This window comes from Lachnellula hyalina (genome assembly GCF_007821495.1).
Source record: "Lachnellula hyalina strain CBS 185.66 chromosome Unknown contig00039, whole genome shotgun sequence".
NCBI lineage: Eukaryota > Fungi > Ascomycota > Leotiomycetes > Helotiales > Lachnaceae > Lachnellula > Lachnellula hyalina.
Window position 1 is genome coordinate 144803 of NW_022157153.1, and position 20749 is coordinate 165551.

The following is a 20749-nucleotide window of genomic DNA, read 5'->3' on the forward strand; positions in this document are numbered from 1 at the left end:
CCCATGCTCAGCTTAGCTAATATGGATGTTAATAGACGTGATGTTGCTAGGCCGCCTATACTATACTAGGGACGGTTTGCGGACTTCAGTTTCCGTGTTTCAATCAATCAATCAAAAAGAATATCTGATTGATCACCCACAAGTAAACCCCGTAGACGTAGAGGATCGTCGTTTTTGAGTATTTTTCCTTAACCCTTCTGAAGATACTTTTCCCCTCACTCATATCAGGCTCCAGCTCGATAGATATCCAGACCACTAGACTTTTACATCTGCTACACTTGGCGCTAGTAAGTTATTGATGGTTTCGGCGCTTATGTTCCCCAGATTTGGCAGCACGTGATGGAACTAAGCTCTCCGCCTTGGCCCTCGCGTCAGCCGCATGTTTCTCGTCTGAAGTCGCGACTTCCTTTCTCGTCGTCGTCTGCCATCACCACTGCCCCTCCAGACCGCAAATCTATTTTCTGCCGAGCGGTATCGCTTCAATAGAGACAGCCTCACTTCACAGGTAAGTTCAGAACTCCAACTTCATCCAAAGTCAAACCCAATTGCCTCGTCAACAAGCGCTGATATATATGTAATGGCAAGATTCACCGTCAACTCCCCCAGTGCGCATCTCACTCCATACCCAAGCAGTCACATTGCGCCTCGAATCAATCCTTTCTTGGCATCTGCGGCTCCGTATACCCCCGCTACGACCCCTCAAACACCCGTCAATTATATATACAAAGACGATCTTGATTGCGACGGAGATACAGATACCGAGTTTGGCTTTGGTGGTTCTTCGAGTACAGCTATTTTCACGCTCGCAAAATCTTCCGCTCCAAAGGTAGAGTCTTTACCTACCACCGTACCGCCATCCCGACGCCAGTCCATCCCAGACGTCGATATCTCCAAGGCAGATTCGAATTGGGATTCATCACCCGTCGAGATCGAACCACATCTTCAGTCTGTATCAAAGAGCCTCAATTCATGCCCCGAACAGTATCTTCATAAGGAGGAAGATCCATCACCTCTATTTTCTAGTCCACTAAAAGCTTATCCACGCACCAAGCGCAAACTTGGAGCTGTTCAAAGAAGACCCCACCAACTGTAGGACGACCACCAACAAGAACTACAAAGCTCAAGGTCTCATATACAGCAAACAAATCCGTTGAATATTCCAGACTTCCATTTCACGAGAAATCTTCAACAGGGGACAGAAACGGAAAAGGCCCCTCCAGACCTAGGAAGTCTGTTGTATCAGCCGGCAAATCCAAAAATCTTGTTACAGACTCTGTTCTTGTTGTCATATTACTAGTCGTCAATCTACCAATCCCGGGAGAGAGGCTAAGAGCTTTAGAAGTCACTGGTCATATCAAGAGCTTTTACATTCTAGCTTTTCCTGGAGATAATTCCCCAAGGTATATCAACGAGTCTGAACTTGGTCAGACCTTCTCATTTTTTGGAAAGACTCGGCTACTTCGCTCTATCCGCCCAGGAAGGTTCCCCTTTACTGAAAAGATGGCTCCTAGCGTAAGTGTCACCCCAGTATAACCGTATCCACCTAACATTCCTAGTACCGGAATCAAAGCCGGCGTCAGACTAGGCCTGTTGAACACGACATTTTTGAAGGGCTTCCCGTAAGACAATGGAGGAAAGAGTACATCACCATTGCACCTCCAGCCTCCACTGAGACTTCTGCTGCTCAGAATGATATATGGGCTATTGAGCTTCCTCACGGAATGCCCAAGGACTCACATCTACTACCTCAGCACTCCCAGGACCTTTTGCGTGCTGCTCGATCTGGTAAACTCTATGGAAAGCGAACTGCCCCAGCTGAAGAAGAGGAGATTGACCCCGAAATAACCCTTGGGGAGAAACCAGAAAAGAAGGAAGATGACACCAAAGTTCAAGGATACACGGTGAAGACTTGGAAGCAATTACCTCGACATATGGAGGCGCCGGACATCGACTATCTTGCTAAGCGCAGAAAGAATATCAAAACGGTCACAACTAAACCGACAGCAGCACCAACTCTAACGAAAGCTACGGTGAAACGTATAGATGCCACGGGAGCAGAGTACTTGCAAGATGTTGTTGTGCCAAATGGGCAGGAGATTGATGGAGAAGTTGTCGCTCAAACCACAATACCTGATCCAAATGCCAAACCGCTTGACCCATATGCTGCGCCAACGCCGTCGAGGAAGAAGGCGCCGATAAATAGAAAGAGGCCCAAGGGGCCAGGTAGAGGTAGAAAGAAGAAGCCAGCGCCTACGAGTGTGCCAGCTGTGGAAGGGATCCCAAATTCAGAGGGTGTAGTGTCCGGTCCAGAGGTGAGGTCATTCTCCGATGGATGTGAATCAACTAACATTTTAAAGGGCGTTAAAACCCAGCCAGATAATGGTGCACCTACAGCGAATAATGAAGATGTCGACATGGGAGACGGTTCGAATATTGCTTCGGATGATGAGTCAGAAGGAGAGGAGGGTGATGATGATGAAGGTTCGGAACTCGCTCAGGGTTCTCCTGCAAAACGCCAACGGACATCCTCACCTGCCCAATCAAGTCTTCCAACCATGAAAGAGATACCAGATCTGGTCCCTTCACTCGCCTCTCCGGTCCCTCCATTTGCCCAACTTGAAAAGGAGAAGCCGGATGGAAGTCCATTGAAACACATAGCAATTACAACATCAACCCTTACATCACCTATCTCCTCACCCACAGCTACAGCAGCACCGCCTTTCCTGGATCCAGCCTTGGCCCCTGTTCCAATAGAGGGCGCCGAGATTCCACCAGTCGAACCAACAACTCTTGACACTATAATGCAAGAAGCGGTCTCTGAAACGGCGCCTACGGAACTTCCACCCCCTCCAAAAGAAGCAACTATTGTTGAGGAGGTTGCAGCCGTTGAGACACGACAAGAAGAGGAGGAAGAGGAAGATATGTTATTGGACATTGTTGATAATGCTAACAATGCTCTTATGGGTGGCAAGGTGCCGAATGCTATGGCACAACTCGAAGTCCCTGCTAGTGAACCAGTCGCTACAACGGATCCTGAGGCTCCTGTTAGTGTGCCAGTCGCTGCTGCAGGCCCTGAAGTATCGATTCCGGCTGTCGATGTTGAACCCGCTCAAGAACAACTAGAATTAGAGTCAATGGTTGCTGCCGAAGCAGCAGAGCCAGAACATGAGCAGATCGAACCGACCAAAGTGGAGGATCCACTTGTTGAATCGCCAAAGCAATCAGGACAAACTACCCCAGCAGCGATCAAGACCCAGAAAGCTACCAGTGAAGCACCCCCCTCGCCAGTGAAGGTACAGCCTGAGGTTGTCCCTGCCTCTGAGCCAGAAAAAGCACCAGAGACCGTTGAAGACGAGGACGACTTCCCAGATCTGTTAGGTGGGTTGGAAAAGAGCCTGGGTAACCCTGCGCTTACGCGGACGTCCATTCCCGTTGAAGAACCTGTAGTAGCTGAAGCTGTAAAGGAAAGTGGGGGTGGTGATGCGGATGCGGATGAGGATGAAAAGAAGGATGAATGAATGGGGGATTATGATTGCTTGATTGATGAATGAAGTATCCAATACAATGTTTTGATTTGCAAAAGAAGGGAATGAATGGAATGCACGATGTTATGAATAAGCACCGTAAGATAGCACCGACGCAGAAGCTGTACTGTACTTACTGTATTATATTTTTATTTACTGGCATAATATGATACGATTATTCGCTTCACTTATATACACGTGGTACCTAATTGATTTCTATCTTTCATCCATTCTTGTATCTCGATTCCAAGTTCTACTACTATGTAGGCTAGGTAGGCCGTGTATGCATGCATGTATCTTATGTAAATAGTTGATAAAAACAGAACAGACTACGCTATGCCCTGCCGTCATGTCAACACCGCGCTCATCAATCAATCAAGCAACTAACGTCTAGCCCAGCCTAACCCGACCCAGCTACCAAGACTGAAATATATCTACTCTATTCATCTCCCATCAATCATTCATTCAGGTTTATAAAAAAATATTCAAAAGGTAAAAAGCCACTCCTATTCCCGTCGACAAGGAATTTAACTTGACGAAGTCAAGCAATCAGAACCTGTACCTCCTCGGCAGTAAACCCGAAAATGAATAACAGCTCTAATAAACTACTCCCGTTCAACCGTGCCTGCGCCTCCATCTGCACAACCGGCTTCGCGTTCCACGCCACGCCTAGTCCGGCCGCGCCCATCATGAGCAGATCATTCGCGCCATCGCCGACAGCGACCACCTGATCGATATGCACGTTTTCCTTCTTCGCGATCTCGAGCAGTAACTCGCGCTTCCGTTCCGCGTTAACTATGGAGCCGGATACTTCGCCCGTGAAGGTGTTGGTTGCTGGGTCGGAGACGAGGGAGTTGGCGTATGCGTAGTCGATGCCGAGGGAGTCGGCGAGGTATTGCGTGAGTGGGATGAAACCACCTGAGAGGACGGCTGTTTTACAACCGATGCGTTTCAGAGCGCGGATTAGTTCGCGGGCGCCTTTGGTGGGTGTGATGACTGATTGTAATTTCGAGAATATGTCGGCGTCGACTCCGCGTAACAGTTTTACGCGTTCGCGGAACGAGGAGGAGAAGTCCAACTCGCCGTTCATAGCACGCGAGGTTATGGTGGAGACGGCGTCTTGGACGTTGATGGAGGCGGCGAGGAGGTCGATTACTTCTTGTTCGATTAGTGTGGAGTCCATGTCGAAGACTACCAGTTGTGGGTAGCGGCGTAGCACTGTATCGACTTGCAGAACAACATCCACGTTCCATTCCCGCTCAAAGCGATATAGCAGTTCGTGTTTCCGTAAGTCGGCTAGGGTAAGGTATGTAGCGTCTGGCGGCGGGGAAAACGTGAGCTCCACGATACAAGGATGCTCGGGATTATCCAGACATCGGTGCGAAGACGTCAGCGTCTGGGACCCCGGGGGGAGGGCAACGATGCGATGAGGTGCAGAAAGGACGTTAGACATAACGGCGAGATATACGAGCCGTACAGATGATCCAACGGCTCTGGATCAGGTGGCGGCGGCTCGAGCGGGAAATTGCTCAGTGAGCGCGTAGGCGCCATGTTTGGCGGGATGGTACCGGGGGTATTTATTCTCGAGGGCGAGGGCGAGCGGTCAATTGGCGGGGCCGGGAAGATGCGCGGGGAGTCGTTCTTGTACAGGATCGTGGCGATTACACGATCAGAGGTTGTACCTGGCGGGGCTTGGCAGTTTGTGTGTGTGAGGGTGTGATTCAGGCCGCTGTCGACGATTTTAGGCGGCGAGTGAGGGGAGGGAACACCATTGTAGGGTTTGAGAGGGGGTGAGGGCGTGATGGATGTATTCTGCGTACGTTCCACGATGCTGTCGATTCCTTCATGGCCGTCGGGTTGAGGGGGGCGGTACTGGGAGAGTTCTTGCACGTAGGAGCTGCTGCGCATACCGGCTCCAAGACTTGGACGGTTGGCTCGCGTATTGGGGGTTTCGGCCATTATTGAAGGTGGTTGCAACGGAGTCGCAGAGGAGGGGGTGGTGGTGTTGTGTGGAAGGAGGATGTGAAGTTGAGGTTATTGATGGAGGGGTAAATCTCGGTGTGCCATCGCTGCCGATCAGGGCCAGGGGTTCTGCATAAATAGTGGTGGGGTTACAAGGTTAACATAACTTTATGCAGGTCTCCCCTTTTAACAACGCTCTTGAATCTTGAATACTCCTACGTTTCTTCTTAATAATCATCTTTGTGGCGGATATCACTTGCTTTGATTTGTTTGAAGCACTGACAGTATAGCGTTGTAATCTGTACACGCCTTTCTTGGAATCGGATCTTTGATCCTTGTTTTTAGCTTTAAAGAATAGCAAACTCATCTTTGTTTACTTCTTTGTTATCAAATTATGGAATCTCGCTGCAAGATGTAAGAAATGCTTAGTGCCTATCTATATTACTTTCATCTTTGAAATATCAGATCACGTCGAGGATTAACAATATCCTTACTCTTTTGATATTAGTTTATTAATCTCCGTTCAGATTTCAAAGGGTTTGTCTCTCTCTAAGCCACGATGAAATCTACTAACATGTGAATTTCTTTTGGACGGTTTTGTTTCTATCCTAGCAGATGGTAGGACGTACAAGAACATACTCCACCATCCATTCCAAGCCTCGCATTGAAACACAAGAACTGAAACTAGGATAACGAAGTCCAAGTATAATTCTAAAAGGTGGACTATCCACCACGGCATGGCAATCCGGAAGACTAGAATTTCTTAAAAGGGGATACAGAACTGATGATCAAAGAAAATTATAGATCTCGCAGTAGCGCACCAAGTTAAAGCCTCTATAGGTTGTTTAATCTCTTTCCTGGACTTGTTCTCTACATGTACGGAAAAAAGTCGCTGAATACACAAGCGAGTTGTAGTCCCTTGCCCCGTATTCCAAAACTTATTCCATACACGCAGAGCTTCTTCTCAATAAATCCCTCCGTCCATCCAACTTCCAACTGCTGTTAAAAACCAACCTCTACCACAGATCTCTAAATCAAAGCATCCATACCAAAGCACTAGTGCTCGAACTCGGAAGAAAATATTGATGTCGGTCTACTCGAAACCCGTTAGCTGAGGAAGAAGAAGAGTTCCTTACACTCGCGAGTCGCGCCTAAGGGACTATATCTCGGTGTAGAGGTATAATCTGCAGAAGTAATTACGGATATAAAGAGAGGAAGACGTCTATAAGGAGTAAACCACTTTAACCCTACCCCCCTTCCCCGGTAGTGATTCATAGGCTTATAACAACTATACGTTTGTGTTAAAGAGATATGATATTTACTTTACTCTACTGCTTTCACATTTTTTACTAGTAGTGCGTAGATTGGATTACATTATATTGCTGCGTGCTTGTCAGACGGGGATGTGGAAAGGGATATAAGGAAAGGCTATCTAGCGTGCGGATTTGTGAGGTTGTTCTGGGGGGAGGTCGGACTGAGTGGTGTGTTTGTGTTTGTGTGTGAGTTGTACGTACATGTAGAGAGAGGGATATAGGTAGGCAAGGGAATTACTGCTTTTTGGTACTTGCTTGTTTTAGGCGTTTTTGTTTCAAAGGCGCTTGATGGTTTGTTTGTACACGTACTGTAATACTTGTATGAATAATGTCACAGCTTGGATGAGGGATGGATTGTACAGCGACCATTGCGTGCGTGCGTGCGGGGTTCTTCTACCCCACTCATAATCAGCACCCACAACCACACCACCACCATAATACCTCACGATCTAGAGCACGAGCACGAGCACGACGATGTATTAATGTGAAAGAGTGTTGTAATCTTTGTTTCATTTTTATTTCTGTGTGCAATGCAATGCAACTTTTGATATCAATCAATCCTTTTTGTATGTGTCGTGTGCCGCTCGCTCCATCAAATGCAATGTGTGGAAAAAAGAATGCTTCCGATAACGCCTGTCATACCGCGGGTACCTTGGGTAGATGTCCTTGTACCCTCCAACTAACGCCAAACACCAATACGCTCGTCCATTTATCAATCAACTATGCAGCTTTCAAAAAAGGGTGTAGGAGAAAAGGTAAGGGGGGAAGAAGGCAGGAGAGAGGTGTCACGCCGCAACACTAACCTCCCCAACCCTTTCCTTCTCCTCCCCAATCTCAATCTTTCCCAGTCTCGCATCCAACTCATCCCTCTGCGCCTTCTGCTCCACCTCCCACAGATACTGCGCGTACTTGCTCCGCTTATTATGAATCCCGCACTCCGTCTTCGCCTGTCCCTTCCAGCGCCCCGCCCGCTCATCCTCGCCCTCGCGCACCGGCTCCGTGCTATGCCAATCGCCCACGCTCTTGTACCCCCGGTCCAGCAGCACGTTGTACGGAACGTCGTTCTCGCGGATATACTCTTGCACCTGCGCGAAGCTCCAGCTAGCCAGCGGGTTAATCTTGATCAGGCCCGCCTCGTCGATCTCGATAATGTCCAGCGATTCCCGCTTCGCGCCTTGAGACCGCCGACGCCCGGTGAGCACGGCTGCAACAGATAGGTCGGAGTATGCGCGCTGCGCAGGCTCGACTTTGGCTACCCAGTCGTACAGATCGGCGTCTGTTTTCCAGAGTTCTGATCCGTGCTTGGCTTCGAACTCGGAGGCTGTGGATACGCCTTCGGGTTTGTAGACGTGCAGGTTTACGTTGGGGTAGCGTTGCTTGGTCTTCTCGACGAGTTCGAGCGTCTCGGTGAAGTGGTACAGTGTGTCGAGGAATATGGCATCGATGCTAGGTGCGGACGGGGTCTCGGTTTGTAGTTTCGAGAGCATGTCTAGGGTGACGAGGCCGGAGACTCCAAAGGCGGTGGTCTGGTAGAGCGAGGGGAAGGTGAGCTTGCACCAGCGGAGGATCTCGAGGGGGGTGAGGGTGTTGAGGGTTGAGTTGAGGAATTTTAGATGTGCTTTTGTGAGGATGATAGAGGGGGAGGGGTCGGCTGAGGAAGAGCCAGATGCATAGCCAGACTCGTTGTTGGAGCTGGAGGATGATTCGCGGTGGTGACCCATTGTGGTGGTGTTGAGAAGCTTCTGTGCTTGAAGCTGAAGAGGATATTGACGGACAGGTAATGTTTAGGTGGTAGAGAATTTGTTTGTTTCCCAAGGTTGAATGCAGTGTTTGAAGTGAAGACTTTCTCGGTGAGTATGACAAGAACAACAATTTGCAATGATCAGTCTACGGGATAAGACTTATAAAGCAAACTCAATATGACGTTCATTCAATAGCAGAAGAGCAAGATGGAGCAGCAAGCGTGTATATAAAGGAGAACCCCCATCCCCATCCTCACTGTGGAGACAAAGCACGACACGCATTACCAATGAGGACTCCAAAGAGGATTCCTCAGCCAAAGTTGAGTGATTGCACCTTCTCACGTTACCTGCTCTGACATCTCCGTAGGCGGTGATGGAGGGAAATTTGGAAGAAAGATGTGATGGCGTGCTCACCGCTAATCCAGATGCGGTAAGGCGGTCAGGGACTCGCTTGGCCTGATTGGTGCATCTAGACAGCACACGAGCGTTTGCAGCTTTTATAGAGATACAGTTCAAGATCCCTTGCAGCGTAAACATCGCTTTAGTCATTATGCTGGTTTATATTACATGGAGATTACAGGAATATTCAGGCAGAATGATGGGATAATCAATTGATAGGATAATTACGAGAGAATGCATTCATTCTATGATACAGCACAGCTGAATTAATTATGCGAACAAAGCCCGAGCTCGAGGGCATGGGATGGGATGGGATGGTGTCATATCTCGTGACTGCGAGCCGCGATCCAGGAGTTTGGCACGAGCGATGGCGTGCGAATCCATCCCATCATGTCGGGATTTGCGGGGCCGAGTCAAGTCAATGACGATGAGATGTTCTTCAGCCTTGCGACGAGGCTCCAGTACGTGTGGCAAACTAGTAAGAATCTAGTTAGTCACTAGAGAGAGTACCAGTAACGCATCCATTTATCACATGTTCCGTCACCTATCAATGGTCCGCATAAAACATTTGCATACCTACCTTTAGGTAAACATTATTATTATTATCATCATCACTTTCCTTTTCTAGCACTCATACTCCGTAGATGAAAATTCCTCGGAAAGAAAAACTTCACGGGATTGCGTTACTGAGGCAGCAGCTGACCTTATGATAAGCGAGCCCCTTTTCACACGGTTCACTGCCTAATTAATGACCCTCGATATCATTCTCGCTTTATATATATATATATATATACCTACATACTTTGCATATAAGCAGCAGCTGTTCAAATGTTAGGATTAATGCGTGAAGAAAATCTCATACTGCCTTGCCTCCCGTTCTCAGCAAGTCAGTCTGTTTGTTTACTGATCCATCCGTCTTTGTGCCCTGTGAGGTAGGCGCAGCGAATAACTACAACTACGCCGTGGACTTCCAGAAATCAAAGCAACAGGGCAAGGCGATTATGGCTCATGGCTCATGTGATGTAACTCTCGGGCGGTGGTGTTGAGGCTTAGTAGTAGGGCTGCATGGACCTCGTGATGGTTGTCCAGCTGCTGACGCTTACGAGCGGTTGCATTACACATACTCGCTTGTCCTTAGTCTGACACTCATACTTGTCATATGGCGATAGAGTTCCACGCATATAACCCTATTATCCGTCCCTAGCATAGCGGGACTAGTGAAATTAATTCATGTTTAAAGTGAGGGAGTTCGTAGTTGGAGGATGGATTTTACTACTCACTTACAGCTGTATTCTTTAGGTGGCACGGAGGTTAGGAATATGAATTGCGGAGTTGCCTGTCAGATTTGAGGAAGACGTGTAAGACGGGGCTTTGCTTTAATTTGTCAACCGAATGGCGCAGCAAAGCTTTTGTGTAACATCAGCTAGCCCTACCGTCCGTCCAGTTAATGCATAGAACTCACTTGCGGATTCTGGAAAGGTAAGTAAGACTTGGTTGATCGAACGATTTGTAAACTTCCGGTTTTGATTTGCGGTAGCGGTTGGTGGCGGCTTATTCAGAGTGAAGTCTTGTCGCCAATAAGCTTGAAGGCGGGATATATACCGAAGTCTTGGGACTGTGTTGACTGGTATCACACGTCAGATATACGGATTCTTGTTACACCGTTTGTCGATTTCTCGTACGTATCGTATCTTGGCGAGTGCTGAGTATTCTCAGGCGGATTTCTGTGAGGCAGCAGCTTATGCCTGAAAGAGGGAGGCAAGGAAGGGGGTATAATAAGTAAAGTGCTGCTGCTGAAATGTAAGAAGAAGTTTTCCAGACATATCTGCATATTAGTTTGAAATAACGAAATTATATACTCTGAATACTTGATACCGACAACTACTATAATAACCTCACTTGCAAGCTCCAAGACAATCAACTAGTCATGGATCACGTAGCTATTTCTCCTACTGTCCAGCCTTCTGATATTAAGAATGGTGGGGTGACCGTCCAGATCCACGAAGTTGAGGCCAAGCGTAGCCAGGAACCTTTGACTACAAGCGGTACTGCTGCTCCTGTTACTTGCCCGGCTTTTGAAATTCCATCTGATTTCCAAATCCATGATGTTGATGGTAATCTGGGCGCCCTGCTAAGACGCCTAGCAACCGTCTCAAGTCACCTCCATCCCCACCACTTGGAATTCTCGTGAGTAATGATCTCTCTCTCTCCCCTCAATCCAACATTCCCGTAAGTCTCTCCAACCACAATACTGACTCGATATTGCAGAGTAACTTTAAAGGGACCTTTGCTGGAAGTGGCTTCAACTTAATCTTTCGTCCCAACAGTGGACCACCAACAACAACGACATTCCCCAACCCCATCTCCGGCCCACCCGCACCAGCCGTCCCCAACGAGAACGTCCTTGAGCTGAACCTCACAACAGAAACCCTAGCCTTCTCCACCCCCATCGGCACAGTTCCGAACCGTGGCCTGCAGAAACAAAACGACATCTTCCTCAATGGCGTCCCTTATATCCAATCCATCAGCGACGTAACCAACACCACGACCGGCAAAGCCGACGGCGTCCCAGCCCCAATCCACTTCGAGCCAGGCCTCTGGATGCACATCCCCTCAACGGCCGAAGACCCAACCCTCAACACGTCCCTCGCACGCATGGCGTCCATCCCCCACGGCACAACCATCAACGCGCAAGCCCTATCCCCCAGCTCCTCCGTCCCTGGCCCCCCCACCATCCCAGCCGTCGACATCACACCATTTCCGATCGGCGGAGGGGCGTCTATTCACTTCGTCGCCCAAGACGCAGCGAACACCGGCACGCCGCGTCTCCCGCAAGACCTCACGCCCTTCATCGCAGCAGGCACCATCACCCAAGCCATCCTCACAGACCCCAACACCGTCCTCCGCACCGCGCTCGCCGCTCAGAAAATCACCAAAACAGTCGCATTCACCGTCTCCACTTCCCCCACAGCCCCCGAACTCGGCGGCGGGACAGCAAACATCGCGTTCCTGCAAGGCGGCGCTACGTCTCCCCAAGTAGGTCCCAATGCCAGCGCCGTGCAGATGAGCGCTACGTTCTGGATCGAGACGGTGGAGCATGAACTTGTCGTGCCGGTGTTTACAAAGGGGGATAAGGCGTTGAAGCTCTCGCCTGAGGGATCAGGATCAAAGTTGGTTTTTGAGGTCAAACCGCCGGTGGATGTGACGGCCCCGAAGACGATCGTGGTGCATTCGACGCAGATCCAGTATAGTCAGCTTGTGTTTTTGAATTTTGCCGGGTTGACTTGGCCGCATGTTTCCGTGGCTACGTTGGCGCCTGAGGGGGTTTTGAGTGTGCCGGATTCGGTTTGGAGTTGAGGAGGTAGGTAGGTAGGTAGGTAGGTAGGTAATTGGCGCGAGGTGGAGTAGAATAGAGAGGGGACAACGTGTGGGTTTTCATTTTGGGAGATTGGGTGGAATAAATGTTATTCGTTTGAGGCTCACAATCATTTAAGTAGTTCTATGGAGCAGTTTATAGGAATATGAGTTTTCAAGTTATCGTTGTGCTATTACTAGCCTATTAGCTGATTGTACATCTGCATACGTGACATAGTGGTGCGGTATTAGTTATTGACCAACATTATATACCTACATACCTACCTCCCTACTCTTAAGTCTAGAGAGTAGACTAACTCCAAAGTTCAGTCATCTATAAACAAACTATAACATAACAAGAAACTCTTGCATAATCTCCGATTCAGCAGTCATGCTTTTCCGCCTCCAGTACAGTAACAAATTCACTTCCCAATTCTCATACAATGTCCCATCCATATTCACTTACAAAGATATGGATCGATCCACCAGAGAGATACAGAGATTTTCCTCTCCCGAAGCACAGACTCCAAGTGATTTCTTATCTTTCTTTTCTCTTTCCCTTTTCTCCTTCTCCTTCTCCTTCTCCTTCTGCATCGGAAACAAGAAGGAAGCGATTCCCAGATTCAGCAAAGCAACAGCCATAGATATATCAGGAAATCGGATTGCGCAGATACAATGGCTTGCCCATCAACTCATTCCGGCTCCGTGGCACGACGCCTGCGTTATCGCGAATAATGTGTCGGATTTGATTCTCAGTGTACGTTTATGAACCCTCTCTATTCCGAGCAGTCAGCATCTCTACACCAGACATATAAAGACCATCAATGACTATAACAAGATACCTCTACCTTACTCCCTCCTCTCCAAAATCTTGATCATGAGAATCAATACTTCACATCTTCATCTTCATCTCACGCCACCTCACTCCAAGCACTACACACTAACATCCATCCCCACCCACCCAGCGCTTTCTAGGCTGTTCAACCCACCGCCCAGCTTCCAGCTCCCCACACGCAGGTAACTGCTTTGTTTACTACAACACCACCACCAGCGACCCCTCTAACACTACAGACGCCGCATCCTGTTTCTCCTCCGCCCTCCAAGCCCTCTCTCCCTCCGTTCTCCTCAATAATGTCGACATGGCTTGTCTCCCCGGTCTGCTACCAACATCAACATCAACAACAAGCTCTCGTACCTCAGCGGCAACGCTCAGTGGTGAAGCATTTATCACGCTCTCCGACACTGCGTTTCCAAACGGGGCGGCGAAAGCTACTGCGACTGCGAAGGCTAAGAAAAGCAGGGCGGCGAAATCGGGAGGAGTGGGTGTTGCTAGGATGTTGGTCTTTGGACTGCTTGTCTGCGGTATGATGGGATAGATAGCTCGCTGATTATGGGATTTTGGGACGAGACCTTTTGAGAGTGGAGAGTTGGAGTAACAAATGAAGATTGGTCAATAAAAGTAGATTGGAATGGGATAGAATAGCACAGAGATAAGACTTGCTAGATAATAGAATTGCCGTTTATGGGTTCGTTGGGATGTACTGGACGATGGGCTCTTTCTTGTTTTAGATATTAGACTACCAGGCGTGGATCTGGGTTTTGTTTTGTAGCTAGCTGCGGCGTGCTGGCTGGTAATAAGACACTCTGTTCGTATCAAATAGTGCACCTTGCTGGCCTAGGAATCTGTATCATATGATGGTTCTCATGGTGTTAGTGGTTTGGTTTCCAAGGATCTAAGTCTAGTAGCCCTACAAAGAGGTTAAGGTATGCCTCCACCGTTACATTGCTTAGTCATTGGCTCTAGGGTCATATGACTATACAGATACATACATATCCCGACACCCCTCTTCCGTTTCTAGGAAGACAAGTTTATCAAGCTGTGGAATCGATATAAAGGCCACTATTGATTATATACCTACCTAGGAAGAAGTATTCAATTATCCTAGGTCATCTTCCGGCTATGCTCTGTTTCTAAACAAGTTGTTTAAAACACCTATACTGCATTGAATACCATGGGGGGAAGTGAGGGGTTCACATGATGTGAATAGCTGGTTATGGTGTGTTATATAAGTAAAGGCCACAAGTTGAAAGCTATCAAGATCCAAGATCGACAGATATTCAACTCCACGAACTTAGATAAATCCAGTTTCGATCCTACACCACGCAAGCTAAGGTAGAACCATCAATCGAAATGCCAACACCAACTTGCCCAACTACTCTGATTCTGAGCTCGCCACCTTGGGTGAACGCTGTAAGCACACCATCTCCTATACTTCATATCCAGCACCTCCACCCCTAGCCATCACACCCCCCAGTGCATCCCCACTCCTCTACTCCAACCCCGGCCCCTACATCCAAAGCCCCTAAAACCCTAACTCCATAGTGCGTTATATCAACCGCCCTCCCCCCACCCCTCGTCACCGCATTCCAAACCTGCTGCACCGCCGCCGGCGCCCCCCTGCTCTCCAACCCAGAATACAACTGCTACCAATACTGCAACAACACCGACAACCGTGTCAGCAGCTGTTTCGAGGCCCTGAAGCTGGGGGATGTAGATGAGAGATGCTTCGGGGGGCATTGGGACGGCGACGCTATCGGGGATGGGGATGGGATTGGGATCAACGGCTACGAGTACGCCTACGAGCAGCAGCGCTAAAGAGGCGAAAGCTGTGGCGCGGGGGGATAGGAAGGTTAGTGTAAGGGTTTTGGTGGGGATTGCGGTGCTGGTTTTTGGTGTGCTGTTGGTTTAGGGATGGGAATGAGGTGGTGGTTGGGAAGTAACTAGGTGGTGGGCGAGAAGGAAAGAAGCTTTGTTGGTTGGCTATTATGCTATGCAATGCTATGCAATACAAGGGAGTCTGTGGCATTAATTAAGTGTTTTGGACTCTTAAATCACATAGGCTAGATAAAAACAGTAAACTAGAGTCTGTTTGAGTTTTCATAGATTAATCGATTACCGTGTTCCATCCATATCTCATGTTGGATCTTTGCTGCCCCTGATTAGCTACGCGATTGATTCTTCTTCTAGGCTTCACTTGTATACAGCATATACTTGAAACCTAAAGTTATACACGAGGACCTTTATTATACTTCTTAATCCTCATAATGAGGCGTCCGACTTATGTAGACTACCTGCTTATAAATGAAAGAACAGTAAAATCAGATACCCGCTTTCAACTTGCAAACATCTATATCACTCAGCACAAGAAAAGTTCTACTTCAAAAGGATTGCATTTGATTGTATCTATCTACCAACCACAGCTAGCTAGCGTTTACCAGGTCCCCAAGTTGCCGGAAACCGAGTGCTAGGTCCCGGTACCCTACGCGGTTCTAGCATTTGGCCCGTCCACGCCCGTTCACTGTGATAGCGGCTCGCATTTGTTGTAACGCGGTTTACGAGCCTGGCGTCTTGGATGTGGGGGTTTTTTATTGGGGGTGGAAGTTTGCGGGTGTTGGGATCCATGGTTGTTAGTGTTATGCTGATAGTGCGTTGAGCTGAGTTGTGAAGAGCGCTAGCGTGGTTGATGTAGGAACTGGTACTGTATTATGTTGGGAAACGTAGGCGCGCGTTTTGCTTTTGAGTTAGATTTGAGGAATCATGAATGAAACGGGGAAGAGAAGGATCCTACTTATAGGCTGGGATTTCTGGCTATGAATGGTGATGGCTCGTATGATTGATTAACATGCCGTACCACTTGATCATTGTATAACACTTATCATTCACTAACCCTCTTTTTGAAATGTTCTACGCTATATGTGATATTCTGTTTTGATATAATAAAATTTGCATTCGTGAGTTTAGAAATGTTATACCTTTTATACTGGTGATCGAGATCCCTATAACCTGGTACTTCGTGTGGGACTGGTAACAGAAGGCGAGATAGGTAGGCTCTAGCACCCTTTCCTAAAAACGCCATTTCCCTACTAGTACTATATATTCACATTTCAGTCGTTCTCAGACTTACTAATGACTAGGCGACATTTGAGTCCATTCCATCCTTCCAAGAAAGTGACCCCAACACCCGTCCAAAACCTTTCTATCCCACAACACAGATCCATAACACACTCTTCCAAGCCATCCCACCATCTCAACACCTCACGAACCCCAACCCACAAACCACCAAGCAAAATGGGATCCTACTGCGCACCCACCCCCCTCCTCGCCTGCCCATCCTGGCAATCCAACGGCTGCGCCCTCCGCCAGCACATAACCAACCAATACCCCGACATCCTTGCCGACTGGACCACATGCTGCAGCGCCTCGCACGTGCCCACCAATGCCTTCTTTTCCTGCGACTGCTACATTTTCTGCAACACGACAGAGGTGCAGGCCGTGACGAACTGCTTAGGTCCTGCGCTGCAGGCGTTGAATCCGCCTGTGGATATTAATGCGATTGATTTCCATTGTACACCGACCGCTATTTATGTTTCTGGTGGAAGTGGCAATTCTAGTTCGACTGGTATGGCTACGGCTACGGCTACGACTACTAGTATGGGAGGGGGAGAGGTAACGGAGACGGCTACTGAGATGGTGACTGAGACTACGACGGATACTGCAACTCTGAGGTCAAACCAGGTGGTTGGGACGGCTGCGATGGCAACTTCGACGACTAAGGCAAAGGCGTCTGTCGGAAAATCGGTTTCGATGGGTGCTACGTTTATGGTTGGATGTCTTCTCTTCGGACTCCTCGCATAGCATGGTCCCAGGGGGGAAAGGATCGCCGGGTGAAAGACTTTAGGATATGAATTTAGATGGCCGCACGTAGTATGTTACTGAGGCATTGGTTGCGTTAATGTGGGTAGCAATATCTGAGGTTTGATCATAGAGGTATACATTATATGGATGGAGGTGGAGCAGTAATTTAGGTTTCCGATAAATTGCAGTCAACTTACGCATAAATTGTCATTTGTACCTTATGCTTGAACCAAATGACTCTTGTGCCACTGATAGATAATTCTACTAATCTGGTAAATTAAAAAAGTGAAAGCTTTAGGGAGCGAAGTTGACAACGGTCATTATGAAGACCCAACGAGTATGAGCTCGATCCTATACGCCGCAAAAGCACACTCTCAAGAAATACGGCATAGCTAAGAGTCTAAGACCATCCATCTTGCAAAGGACATTATCCCACCGTACCCAGAAAACACGCTATTTACGAGACACATATATACACTCTCGAAAAGCTCCTTAAGCCTCCCTCCATTGAGAGTGATGTACATCAATAAGTACTTCGATTCCTTGTTTCCCCAGGGAGTTTTTTAAGAAGGTAGGACAAGAGAGACACATGCAAATATCCAGTTCCTACAATTACAAAAACACTCCAGATTGAAAAAGGGGAGAAATCAACCAAGAAGAAGAGAACAAAAGAAAGGAGTATATGTCGTGAGGAATTTCCGTATCGGGTAAGTGCCACTGTATCCGCAAGCGAAAGGACAGCTGCTTACGTCAGCATCTCTTTTGATCATGCATTAGATGAAGCACTTTATTTTCGTATTCCATTTTTTCTTTAGCTCAGTACATATCGATATACATGAATTTATCCTTAAATACTAGTTTCGGCCCCCACAGTGTTCCACGGCCATCTCCTTAAGATGGGCGCGAGAGGCAGCTCATTGACCCAACTCCTTCCAACAACAAATGGCATGCTATCATCCCATCTTTTAATACCATGGGCATGCAGCAGACCTGCTAACGTAAGAGCCTTTTTAAGAAGCCTCCCATGGACATGAAAAGCGACATGACGTTAATTTATAATGTGCTAGGTAGCGTGGGAAATTAATGAAAAGTGGGTGAGAGTAAGGTGAGCTGTTTTTCATGTTTATTTATTAGGCCTTTTGACTAAGAGAGGGGGTATATCCAACAAAGAGAGCCAAGAATGCTGCTGTAAAGCATCCGTAATCTATACACGAGTCCCAAGAATCTATCCACAGCCAAAGCAATGTCGCAAGTCTTGAATGCCACGTTGGGGGTATCAAAATCTGGTACCTAGCCGGCCAAATATATCTCTGGACTCCACTCCAAAATGTCAAATCACAAAATACAAACACCAGACTTCAAGATTTCTTCCCTCCCCTCCCCTTCAACTTTGGCCCCTGAAATTTCTCCCACTTCGTCTTGGTATAAAACTCCAGCACATCCTTATCCATAGGAAGCAGCGTGCGCTGAAACCCCGTCACCCTCAGCCCATCCGCATTCGTGGCCCTCGAAAGCGCCACATAAAGCTGGCCCGGCTCGAAGATATCGCGCGAGGAAACCTCGACGTATTCCAGAGTCATCCCTTGGCTTTTGTGGATAGACAGTGCCCATGCGAGAGTAAGGGGAATCTGCGTCCTGCATACAACGTATTGCTCGTGGATTTGCGCACCGCCGCGTAGGGATGCAGAGGCAATTGCGGGAATGAGATGGATGGTGCCGTCGGCGAAGCGGACGAGGGGCCGCATGTCGTTGTTCGTTTGTTTGTATGCGATCATGCAGTCTTTTCTGAATGACGGGTGCTCTCCGGATGGGTCGATTCTTTCGAGTTCATGTGCGTGCTCTGCAGGTTGGAATCCGATGATTACGCCTGAGCCGTTCACGAGAGTAGGCGACAGGTTGTATAGTAGCACGACGCGGGCTCCGACTTTTAGAGTTAGATCATCCAAGAACCTGTGATCTCGAAGGGAGTCGGCGTATTCCTTGCATTTGTACGATGCTCCTATGTCGTGGAAGCTGCAAGAGTCAGTATTGCTTGATCGATGAAAATGTGGGGTTGGGGGGAATTAGAAATCCCAAGACATTGCAAAAAGCTGGGTATAAAATGCCTGTAGAATTGTTTACCCATCCTTATCCTTGGCGAGTTTGATATAGTCATCCTTTGCTCGCCATACTTTGGGCGAGCATCGAAGTAATGCCAACTGCTGCTCGTTGAATTTCTTTACCTCGAAGAGTTTCGACATCAGGCGGATAGCAAAGGCATTCCGAGGGAGCTCCTTTGGGCGTTCTAGATGGTGCCATTCCTCATCTGTGAGTTCAGTGCCGCTACGAATTTTGTTCAAGACGTCCTGGAAGTGGAAATCCTTTTGCCGATGGATCTTTTCCAACTTGACATGGCGTAGCTTCAGTTCTTTCCACACGTTTGCCTTGAAAGCCCATTTAGAGCTCCAGGTGAGGCCCACGGCTCCTTCCGGCAACTTGCATCCCTTGGTTGTGCAGTTTGGCTCCTTGCTATTGGCGGGTATATCTGCTCTGCATTGCAAGCAGTGAGCAAAAGATTCAACCGGCGGAACTGCAGCGGGAGTTAGCTGGTATTTTGGGAGTGTTTGAGGGGCAAAGAAAAATAGTTCAGGAGTCGTGAGACAAATTTGGTCCACAGACATGCGAGGATAAAAGATATACGGGATATTTGGTAGCTTACGCTGATGAAAGTCGCCCAGAAATATGACTTGCTTGCCACCAAAAGGAAGCGTATTTTCCATGACGCTTTGAAAAAGTAGATTGAGACGCTCTAGGAACTGGTTCTCAACCATTGAGATTTCCTACAAGGCTCTCATCAGCATGGCGCTTTCAAAAGAAGGAATAGTGGCTCTTGAGCCCCGTCCCAACTTCTCGCTTAGAAAAGTATACCAACTTCGATGACTAAAACGTCTAGATCTTCAATGCGTTTGATCGTGCCTTTCCTGCGCTTTGAGTAGATCTACTATACCCTCCCGAAAAGAATCGGGATTCCACTGTTCATTGTTAACGTTGATATCATCCCAAGGAAAGTCCGAGGTCTGCTTACGCCAGCGAACGAGTAGGTAGTCTTCCCACTCAACGGCAAAGCCGCAATTCCCGTCGGCGCAATGACTTGCACGTTGTTGCCCTTCTTTTTCATCTTGGCGTTCCCGATTACTGCATTGAAGTGGGAAAATATTGTTTGAGATGGAGAGTAGTGGTTTATTCTATCGTATTAGAGCTGCAGTTGAGGGTTGTAGGCTGCTAATATTCCGGCCCTTCTTGCCAAGTAAACTTTTTATGAACGGTCAAGGAGACGCGTCTGTGCACGGACCATTTCAGGATTAATGTGAGAATGTGTTCCTTAATTACATTTCATTTTTCAAAGCACAACACCACAGAACGAGACTGGACAAATAATAGGATTATGCTCAGGTAAACCTCGAACGGCCCGGGAAGTTGTATCACATTGAGCACACTCCAAATCATAGGAACGTCACTTGCCTTCGTATAGTAAAATTCCGGCTCGGAAACCGGTAGGTAGGAAGTTGCATCTAAATAGATACTGGAGTCTTAGATCATATGTCTCGGTACTGACAATGATTCGATTCAGTTTCTGGTTTACATATTCGATGTGACCCCTATTGGTAATAGCAGAGCAAAGTCTAGGTTACTGTTTCCTCATGCCTTCTGTACCAAGTGCACTTGATTGCTCATGACCAGAATACATGGCACGCATATCGGATCTAGCTACTTTATCAA

The 20749-nt window shown here is 47.9% G+C and overlaps 4 protein-coding genes across 4 annotated transcripts; 1 reads left to right on the top strand and 3 right to left on the bottom strand.

Moving 5' to 3' along the window:
• Nucleotides 1–577: 577 nt before the first annotated feature.
• LHYA1_G003519 (uncharacterized protein) lies at nt 578–3518 on the top strand (the record flags this gene model as incomplete). Its single annotated transcript, XM_031148488.1, has 3 exons — nt 578–1089; nt 1164–1512; nt 1557–3518. 3 exons carry the CDS (start codon nt 578–580, stop codon nt 3516–3518), a joined length of 2823 nt encoding a protein of 940 aa, XP_031006766.1.
• Nucleotides 3519–4065: 547 nt separating this feature from the next.
• On the bottom strand, nt 4066–5483 carry SER2 (Phosphoserine phosphatase; the record flags this gene model as incomplete). Its single annotated transcript, XM_031148489.1, has 2 exons — nt 4066–4841; nt 4976–5483. The coding sequence occupies 2 exons, from the start codon at nt 5481–5483 to the stop codon at nt 4066–4068; spliced, it is 1284 nt and encodes a 427-aa protein (XP_031006725.1).
• Nucleotides 5484–7584: 2101 nt separating this feature from the next.
• Nucleotides 7585–9090, bottom strand: sA (Phosphoadenosine phosphosulfate reductase; the record flags this gene model as incomplete). The annotated part of the gene is made up of 2 exons (XM_031148490.1): nt 7585–8553; nt 8884–9090. The coding sequence occupies 2 exons, from the start codon at nt 9088–9090 to the stop codon at nt 7585–7587; spliced, it is 1176 nt and encodes a 391-aa protein (XP_031006726.1).
• A 9258-nt stretch (nt 9091–18348) lies between these two features.
• pfh1_0 (ATP-dependent DNA helicase) lies at nt 18349–20147 on the bottom strand (the record flags this gene model as incomplete). The annotated part of the gene is made up of 3 exons (XM_031148491.1): nt 18349–19003; nt 19112–19809; nt 20055–20147. The coding sequence occupies 3 exons, from the start codon at nt 20145–20147 to the stop codon at nt 18349–18351; spliced, it is 1446 nt and encodes a 481-aa protein (XP_031006778.1).
• Between the last annotated feature and the right edge of the window lie 602 nt (nt 20148–20749).